The sequence below is a fragment of the Ciona intestinalis genome, chromosome 12, assembly GCF_000224145.3.
Source record: "Ciona intestinalis chromosome 12, KH, whole genome shotgun sequence".
Classification (NCBI taxonomy): domain Eukaryota; kingdom Metazoa; phylum Chordata; class Ascidiacea; order Phlebobranchia; family Cionidae; genus Ciona; species Ciona intestinalis.
In genome coordinates this window covers 113,787-123,541 of record NC_020177.2, presented here as the reverse complement: position 1 = coordinate 123,541, position 9,755 = coordinate 113,787, and the positions used below count along the sequence as shown (strand labels likewise).

Genomic DNA, 9,755 nt, shown 5'->3' with positions numbered 1-9,755 from the left:
TTAAAATGATTCTGTGACAGATATCATTTGGGGCCGGTGTGTAATGTACAGTGTCGCCCTAAATTGTCGTTTGTTTACTCCCCATTGTTTTCCGATGCCAGCGCGATTCTTTTCTCCTTTGTTTCGTATGCATGGTTGATTTTCGTCTCGTGTGTATTTGACTTTGTTCGTCCTCAGTTCTATTTAACGACGGCTGCACAGTGCACGTCTCCGTCTACGCTTTATGCGCTTTATGTTATTTTAAGTTACCTCTACGTTCATGCTGTTTAAAGTTCAGTTCCTATTTTTAACCATTCTTTATTTTCTATTTGAATAAGGGGCTAGAGATAGAAATTGTTATTTGAAATGCTTCACAATTGGAAAACGTAGATACCCACATACCCCTACACTCTGCGTCAACGACCGTTTGAAATACCCCTTGATTTCCCTCCCTTATACCCGAACGTTGATTTGTTTTACTACTAAGTTCTCAGTCGCGTGCATTGTCATTGTTTTTAATATCGTTGGTTGGGGATTAAAGTTGTTCCGATGGAAGCCTCTTGTTAATTTATTTTTTAGTTAATTTTTCCGGTGTAGCTTGTCGGCTACAGTAGTTGTTTGCAAATTTATATTATTTTTTATTAATTTTATTTTATTGTTATTTCTATTCTAACCAGGTATTCCCCTGAACTAAAACAGCTCGTTCGAACTTTGATGGAAGTTGAGCCAACGAAACGGCCGAACGTAATGTGGACGATCGATCAAATTGAACAACTTTTATCAAACGAATCACTTGTTGTTTGACAGCGAGGTTCGTTACGGACCAACACCACCATACATGCATATATAGTAGTTAGGGGTGCCTGAGGTAAAATTTTAATCAACGTTTGAAACAGGGGTGACATCATATGTTTTAGCAACATGATTTTAGGCTTAAAATAGCATTTTACCCTGCTGTTAGGTGTCTATACAAACAAGCAGGGCCAAAGTATATTGCATTCACCACATTAATCAATGAGGTTTCCTATGTTTGACAACTGTGAGTGTAACTGTATTTCAACAATGTCACCCTAGATTTTACCCTGCTGTTAGGTGTCTATACAAACAAGTAGAGCCAAAGTATATTGCATTCACCACATTAATCAATGAGGTTCCCTATGTTTGACAACTATGAGTGTAACTGTATTTTAACAATGTCAACCCAGATTTTACCCTGCTGTTAGGTGTCTATACAAACAAGCAGAGCCAAAGTATATTGCATTCACCACATTAATCAATGAGGTTCCCTATGAGTGTAACTGTATTTTAACAATGTCACCCCAGATTTTACCCAAAATATGGAAACCATGACACTATGTGACAAGGTGCTATCCGGCTTTAAATTATTTTTACAACTTTTTTCTGTTAGCTGTTAACCATCGTTTGTCACTTTTGAATTTATGTTTTTAAATCATCGGTCTATTTCACACACCACGTTTGTTGTTAAGCTCCCAACCCACAACATAATCCAAACATCTTGCAACCCCTTTGCATTGCATAACAAAGTCACATTATCCTTACAAATTCTACCTTCAAACATTTCTAAGCCAAAGTTTCAAAATCTAAAGAAGTTTTGAGCATTTGTGTTGCCTGCCGACAAAGTTTGGATTGGCTATTTTTAACATGTTTTATTAACATTATACGTTGTCCGATGAAATAAGTTTTCCCTGGAACCAAAACGTTTATTTAATGATAAATAGTTTTGAATTAAAACACGCAGTGCAATACAAACATGGGGAATTTTATTTTTGTCTTATTGTTTTATATAGTAGGATGGGGGAAGACGGGACACCTTTGTCACATTATATCGAAATATCCTAATCGTGTTTTAAATGATCAACAACGGCCTGTGGGAGTCGGGAGGATACGGTTTTATAATTCTTTGAATGTTCTTTGCTTGCTACCAAATGGGACGAGTAAAGAGAGAATAAAAAGGTGTCCCATTTTCCCCACCATGCTATAACTAAAACGTTTTATAAATAAGCGGAAAAGAAATTGGCAACAAAAGGGCTGTACAAGTAAAAGGGCGGAAACCAAACACAAAAAGCTGTAACTTACAGTTAAAATAAGTATTGTCGGGTAAGATGGATATCGTTAGCACTTTTATCATGGAATTCCTAATCGTGATTTCAACAAAAAATAAACTAAATTGCGGGGAAACGACAGTCGTTAAAACACGGATGTTCTGTTTCATACACCTCGTGCCCGCTTACAAGTTATCACACGTTCGGAATATGAATTTGCAACAGTGATTACATTATGTTTTATTATTCTAAATCGCATTGCATTATTCTACGTGTATTTATGTCTGGCATTTGGCAGTAACAAACTTGGTTTCCTCACGTATAATGACACAAGATTTTTATTACTGTTTACTGGCATCAACAAAAATGTGCTTATATTTGTAAATACACTTGTAAAAGGGAATTTCTAATATTAGTATAATAAATCAAATTTCGTTTGTAGGAACATTGTTGGTCCCCGATATAAATATAAATCTATCCAATAGCTGGAGCTAGAGTTGCGTAATATTTTTCCAGTAACAGTTACCAAGGTTACAATAACGCGAGTCGTTTCTTTAGAAAGAAATTAAATTTTGTAAGAATAGACACGTTTTGTTGCGTGTTTTGCGAAAATAAAGTAATTGAATGTTAGGTGCTAGTGAAGAATCTCTCCCCACCTTATTTGCTAACCTACACACCTTATTTGGGTTAGGTGTTGATGGTTAGGGGTTTAGTGGTTAGGGGTTAGTAGTTAGTGGTTATAGGGGTTACGGGATAGTGGTTAGCAAATAAGGTGGGTGGGAGAGATTCTTCACTAGCACCAAATGTTAATATTATGCCATTAACGACATTAGGTTGATAATAAAAGAAGGTCACTGGCCAGTATTTTGTACAAGCAGTAACTTTTTCCGCTTTAATAAAAGTGTATTTCTCAGTTTTCGGTTTGGTTGAAGGTGTTTATTTAACTGGCAACCGGTGAAAATTTTGTTCTTAAAATGTTTCTTAAGTCTTACTGATACCCGCTGTATGCTTTTTGATGGTAAAAGTCGGCCGTTCGTGTTGAAAAATTTAAAAATTACCCAGTAATTACTGGTTATCAGTCAGGTCTAAGAAACATTTCGACGCCAAGTTTTATTGGTCACCAACAACAGATAATGATTATCCTGATGTTTATTTTTTTTAATTTAATTTTTTATCTTATAATTATATAAATTAATTAAATATATTATTTACATCCAGTTATTCACCATAATGGATTCCGAATATTTGAAGAAACATTTAGGTTCTTGTTTAACCGAAGCTCTTGCAGAAGTTGCCGAGAAGCGACCGTTGGACCCTGTTGAATACGTTGCGCAATTCTTGTTCAAATTCAAAGAAAATGAAGCTTTTAATAAAAAGGTAAATTTGTTGAAATATTTGATGTTGTCACTGTTGGGTTTAAGTTTGTGTATCATTAAGGTAGAAAAATTCCTTTCTTTCCGTTTGTACATAATATTTCCTTTCTTGCAAAGGAATTTTAGAAAAATTCCTTTGCAGTATGCGGACTATGGTAGTTTCCCATGTGATATCGTGTATGGGGAGACGCTCAACTTTTATCTGCACACACAAAAAATTGTTAAAAATCACTTTAAAAAAACAAAATCGTCCTTTCAAGCAAGGTTAACAATCAAAATTGTGTTCACGCCTGGCTTACTCTGCGAACACATTTGGCCACAATGTGACGTCGCAATTGCAGAACATCAATTACTTAAAAGTTGTTTAAACACTTTTCTTGCAGTTAAATGAAGACAATAAAGTATTTTCCGAGGAGTTGAAGCAAGCCAACGATGACGTCGCGATGCAGGGTCAACTACAAGAAGAGGCGAAACTGATCAAACAAAGAGAAGAAGAAGCTTTGAAGGTTTAATGACATTGGTGTTCAACTATTGTTGCAATGTTCACGACAGAATAAAGTGACAGATATTTAGTGTAGTGAGAAATGTAGAAGTTTTTGGCTTTAGACTGAAAAGGCCATAAAAAAGGGTTTTAGGAAAGGATTAATTACATTTAGGCTAAAAAAAGAATGAAATTTAAACTAATATTAAAACAAAAAATTCTTCCTTTTTTTAATGGCATTTCAAGACATTAAAAGTTTGTGTATCATCTGGAAAAGCAGTTATCAGCAAATGTACCGAGAATAGAAATTGCATTTTTTTTTTAAATTCGAAATTATAAAGTGACATTTAGTTAGATTCATGTGATAAATAATAAAGAATCAACCGTGCATGAAGTGGAAAGTTAATGATGTTTCTATGGTGAGTTGATGATGTTTATTGAGTGAAATTGGTTCGTGCAGCACTGCTGTTTATTTGAGATGTTTAAGGAAAAGATCTCCCACCCAGGGACAAGCTTTAACATCTAGTGAGGTTCATGTGGTAGCACCCTGGGTGTTGGGTAATGGCCAACTCTGATTGAAATTTCAGGTCCCTGGCATAGTACCTTAACTTTACAGAATAGAACGTTAGTAAAAATGTTGAGATTCTTTACATTTCAGTAAAGCAGAGGTCTATGCTAAATACACAGTGAAGAACAAAAGTGCATCTGAAGTGTTGAGGGATTAAATTAGGTTCATTTGTAACTTACCTATTTTACTTTATCTGCTAAATTGTATTGTTAAAAGTATACAATTAACGGATTAAGATTTTCTGGCAATTTGTTTTAACGCCCTTGATTGACAGGTTGTGTTTCACTGACAGCTGTATGTTTGATTGACAACTGTATGTTTGATTGACAGCTCTGTTTAATTGACAGCTGTATACTTTGATTGACAGGCGCGTAGGATTGAGGACAAAACCCCGGAACCAACGTTGAAAGATTTATCGAACAAACCGGGGGCTCCGAGTTTATCGGCCGTTGTGGAAGATGAGGAGACGACATCGCCTGTGGCGGTATGTTGGGTGTCTTATGTGTCATGTGTGTCTTATGTGCATAATGTGTTAGGGGTTGTGACTTGTGACTATAGGAGCCAAACCTGGGGTGTCAGGGCCTAAAATTTTCTTCACTGCATTAGTCAGTAAACATCAGCATCAAATTTGTTTTAAATAAAGCTCGTCTAACTATCTCTGCCTCCCCTGCTTTTTAAAAAGTTTGGCAACTATGGTTGGGACCTCACTTTTTATAAAAAAAAGATATTTCTTCTTGCTGTGCCCCTGGTTGTCTATGTGCATGGTGTGTCGATATGTGCATGGTAGACTTGCATGTTATATCATACCAGCTGCTCAAATGCATGGCGATGTTCAGTATGTATAGCAGATGTTGTGCGACTATTTAGAATCAATAGAATATTCATAGCAAGAAGACAAGATAATTATTCGTTAGCTCAGTTTGCTCAGCAGCAATAGAATACCAGAGGCAAGTAGATTCAATTATGTTACTTCTGCTACCAGGCATAATGTTAAGGAGTCATTTTACGGCTCATCTGGTCTAAAATTTCCTTCTCTTCGTTGTTTTAATCAACCTGATCTTCGTTACTATATTCGAAGAAAGAAATTATGTTATGTAAAAATATTAATTTTATTTCAACGCTTTGTCTGCCATCGGCAAAACCTGTTGTTACCTAAGTAATTGTTGCTTCCACCCTCCAAGTAGTAGATTGCATGATTAGTTTAAAGGACCAACCACTGAAGGTATGTTGCATTTAATTTATCATCTTCTATTTTCATATTAATGCAATTATCGTAAATGTTGCACAAGCTTAATCATGCACTGCATGGCCGTATATAGAAGCGCCAATGTATGTTAAAGCACATGTTATGTTATATTATGTAAAACTGGTTCGGGTATATTTAGTATTTTATAAACAATGTTTATTAAAACAATTACATTATACACACAGCATGTTGTAGTTGCACCCAAACCCCCACTCATAGCCACACACAGCCAAGCATACAGATGTAACCTCATATATTCACTCATAAATTACATATACTACATTATTATCAATTACTTTTTCCAAACAGTTTTGTACATTACATAAATAGTCTGTTGTGGCCACAAACCAACTACATACACAAACATATATAACTTATACACACACAGCCAATACAGATCAATCTAACTTAACTTTATTCAAGGTTGCTTTCCCCACCCTTGACCTCCCAACCAACCACCCACCCACTGACTTCCCCCCATCCAACATCCCTGTGGTGACAGTGACAGCAAACACCCCTGTTAATGATGAGGATGAAGCGGTGGGGCAACATGAGACACCTGATGGGGAAGATAGGACGTACAAGAAAATTTACCCGGAGTTACCAAGTTTGGCTTCGATGGATTTTGATGCAAATGTGGAAGAAACGAAATCTGAGGATGCTGAGAAACAGGAAGAAGGGTCTTTATCTAATGATGATGTTGGTCATTTTGAAAAAGAAGAAGAAGAAAAGCAAGAGTCCTCCAAGGATGTTGATGATGTTGAAGAGAAGACATCAAGTCCGGATGTAAGGAGCGTTCCTCGCACGGTGACGTTCTCTCCGATGGTTCACCAACGTGAGATTCCTCCTCTTGGTTACGAAGATCTTGGTGTAGATGTTGCAGGGAGCGAGGATGTGAGTTTGATCTCAGGATCATTGGATGCGGGTGAGAAAGATGGGGAAGAGGAGGAGAAGGAGGTGAATGAAGATCTGCCAGAGTTTAACGCATATCAGTTGATGGAGGATGGGAAAGAAGGAGTGAAGGATCATCATGTTTCCAACACATCAAAAGAGGATCATGTAAAAGAGGAGAATCATCAGGATGAAGATCATCTTGTTCTCTCCCAGGATGGAAAGGAAGAAGGAGCCAACATCCAACCATTAATAGAAGATTCCCAAGCATGTAATGCTGGTCAAACCTCAGATGAAACTGAACCCGATGAGTTCAACGCATATTTGCTGATGACAGCAACTGAATCCACGACGACACCCAATCAACAAATCCCATCAACTACTGTGGTACAAACCAAAGATAATTCAAATTTGCATGAACAGATGACGATTATGACATCATCAGAATTTAATGCTTATGATGTCATAATGACCACACAACATGTCTCGAACACAACACAAGAAGTAACCATGGCAACAGCATCTTCAAATGTTGATGGTACATCAACTGGAACAGATTCATCCAATGCCCAGCATCCAACCCAAGGAGATGAACCTCCTGACTTTGATGCGTACAAGATCCTTATGTCAATGGAAGACAATCCCCGTGCTTCTAATGATTACAAACATGATGCAGATGTTGAAGATGATGTAATAGGTGATAAAGTAAAAGAAGAAGAGCGATTTACCCCAGGAAGCAATGATGATGCTTTGAACCAAGATCCATCAGAAACTAACCCATCTTCAAGCAATGATCCACCACTTAAAGATGTACAAGTCGTGACCCCATCAGCACCCCCACAATCCCCCCCACACCAGCACACCAACACCACCTCACCCATCTCCCCACCAATGGTGTTCGATAATCCACTTGATGCACCATTGGATTACGCCAAAGTAGAACCAGATCAACAACAATCAACATCTATTAATAAACCCATTTCCCCACCAACAGGTTACAACCAAGCAGAATCTTCTGTGTATGTTTATAAAGATGGGAACGAAGAATCTGCCTCACTAACTCTCACCCCGCCTCCAAAGGAGTACGGGGATAAACCAGAATCTCCTGCACTCTCTGCTATTACGGATGTAGACAAAGAATCTGCGTCAATCCAGATACCAACAGATCCTGCTGCATTACAACTTTCCAACCCAGAATCTTCCACAATCGAGGATAAAGAAAAAGATGAATCATCAACCCCTGGATACCCGATTCTACATCCAACAAATCATGCGAATGTCATAAAGGATTTTGAAATATCCACAAATAAAGATGAAGAATCCACTTCACCCACCACTCCTGTATTAGATTACACCCAACAACAATCTTGTACATCTGATGATAAAGATAAAGATGGATTATCAAGTCCAACATCCTCGTACCCTCTTTCCTCTCAAACAGATCATTCTAATCTCCAACAAGAGCAACCAACATCATCCTCCACCAAAGATGAAGATCCTCCACTCATCCCCGCATCATCTCATCCCCTTCCACCTCCAGCAGCTTTCAACGATCCTCCAGGTCTTCCAGCAGAATACGTGAGGATCAAAGATTTAACGCCATCATCATCATCGTACGTTGAACCTCAGTTGGTCCAAGGAGCTTCCATTGACTTCGTTGCATCCACTATGACATCACACAATGAACCTACTATGACATCAGAATCGTTTGAATATAATGAACGAATGATAAACGAGATGGTTCAGCAAGAAGATGAACAGGAGGCTGAGGTAATTTAATATGCGTTCATTTTTGTTTAGTTTAGTGTGTTGTATTTTAATGAACTGCTATTCTGACACCAGTTCTTGGAAAATATAATGCCTCGGAAGTAATATGTGCAGTACACATACTGTACTAGTAGCAAAATTAGTTGCTACTGTTACACACAGCCAGTATACAAAATAATAGATACATTTGTTGCAAATCAAGTACAAGTGTTTGTGCCCGTGCATCTACCAAGTTCTACAAGCACTTGACACTATAACTGTTACTTATCAAAAGTTTGTTCTTTAAATTCACCAGGTCTTGGATCAAGTTACGAAAAGTCCCCATCCTGATCCTACCCAAGGGGAAGTCCCAGCCACACCTTCTCCTGATATGAAACCTGATTCGGTGCAACGAGACGAACAATGATGTCACATCATGTTTATGTTTAACTTACTGCGTCTAAAACTGAATTTCAGTTAAAAATAATTGGTTTTAAATGTGGGTTCCCACAGATTCTTTGCGGTAATTTAATGGGTTAAACATGGCAGTATTAATTACGAATAACTGTGCGGAGATTTTATGTTTAGCTCCTATGTTCAAATGTTTTTCTGGCAGTTTATTGTTTGTACAGATATATTGAATTTGTATGCATGGTTTTAGTGTGGCTTCGTAAGAGTAAAAATTCCTAAAAAAACCTGATGCCCCGGTGGTAAATTTACTTATAATGTGGAGTGTATTTATATTTACTGTATTCATAGCTACTCTGATGAAAGTAATCTGTATACATTATCAAAATGTTGGTACAAACAATTGAAAGCCAGAAAAGCTTTAACGTATCCACAATATGCCTGGCTGTTCATTTACTTAATATATGTTCCCTGTACAAAGTTAATTTATATTGTAGTTCCACATTGTTATTGCTTGTTGTAACTTAGAATAAAACACCATCAGCTTTTACTACAAAAGGGGAACTATGTAATTTTTACAAACAGAATATTTTTACTGTTTGTTTATTTCTAGTTGTATTTTACATGCAACAAAAAAAACTGTTCCATACATCTCATGCCCGCTTAGTAGTTACCAAGTTTGTAACTTTGTTGGTGTTTGTTTTCCTTAATGACTGACTCTAACGAAAGTGTCGGCAGCATCGAGTATCAAACTCAGAAACTCCATTGTGCCACCGCGCCAAGTCAAAAGCCAAGTAACAGAGATCAGTCAATCACCAAAGTTGTTTAAATATTTAAAGTCAGATTTATGCAGATTATTCTATTATGTCACCAGCTTCAGCTGAGAATTTACTTTCAGAGAATTAACATTTTTTGACAAAACAAAGCCACCAGCCATCAACTCCTAATGTTTAACCTAATAACCCCACCCAATCTCCAACCATTTCATGAACAAGTTGCC

General features: G+C 37.2%; 2 protein-coding genes across 4 annotated transcripts in view; both read left to right on the top strand.

Moving 5' to 3' along the window:
* LOC100178636 (serine/threonine-protein kinase 16-like) overlaps positions 1 to 940 on the top strand; it is a 5,052-nt gene extending 4,112 nt beyond the window's left edge. The window contains exon 8 of the mRNA XM_002129308.4: positions 657 to 940. Coding sequence (XP_002129344.2) covers positions 657 to 783 — 127 coding nt within the window. The 3' untranslated portion in view covers positions 784 to 940. The remainder of the gene's footprint in view (positions 1 to 656) is intronic.
* Positions 941 to 3,236: 2,296 nt separating this feature from the next.
* LOC100179047 (F-actin-monooxygenase MICAL3-like) lies at positions 3,237 to 9,308 on the top strand. Of its 3 annotated transcripts, XM_026837179.1 has the most exons (6): positions 3,237 to 3,419; positions 3,799 to 3,921; positions 4,832 to 4,948; positions 6,134 to 7,832; positions 7,863 to 8,371; positions 8,664 to 9,308. In XM_026837179.1, the coding sequence occupies exons 1-6, from the start codon at positions 3,273 to 3,275 to the stop codon at positions 8,772 to 8,774; spliced, it is 2,706 nt and encodes a 901-aa protein (XP_026692980.1). In that variant the 5' UTR covers positions 3,237 to 3,272; the 3' UTR covers positions 8,775 to 9,308. The 3 variants fall into 3 exon arrangements, with proteins under 3 accessions (XP_026692980.1, XP_018669816.1, XP_026692981.1); XM_018814271.2 differs by having other exon boundaries at positions 6,134 to 8,371; XM_026837180.1 differs by lacking the exons at positions 3,237 to 3,419; positions 3,799 to 3,921; positions 4,832 to 4,948 and adding an exon at positions 4,955 to 5,686 and having other exon boundaries at positions 6,134 to 8,371.
* Positions 9,309 to 9,755: the final 447 nt, after the last annotated feature.

Excerpts from the sequence above, each read along its gene's own strand:
- LOC100179047 (XM_018814271.2), top strand. The coding sequence starts at position 3,273 with ATGGATTCCGAATATTTGAAGAAACATTTAGGTTCTTGTTTAACCGAA. Across the intron at positions 3,420-3,798 it reads ATGAAGCTTTTAATAAAAAG|TTAAATGAAGACAATAAAGT; the intron begins GTAAATTTGTTG and ends CTTTTCTTGCAG. Across the intron at positions 8,372-8,663 it reads AAGATGAACAGGAGGCTGAG|GTCTTGGATCAAGTTACGAA; the intron begins GTAATTTAATAT and ends TAAATTCACCAG.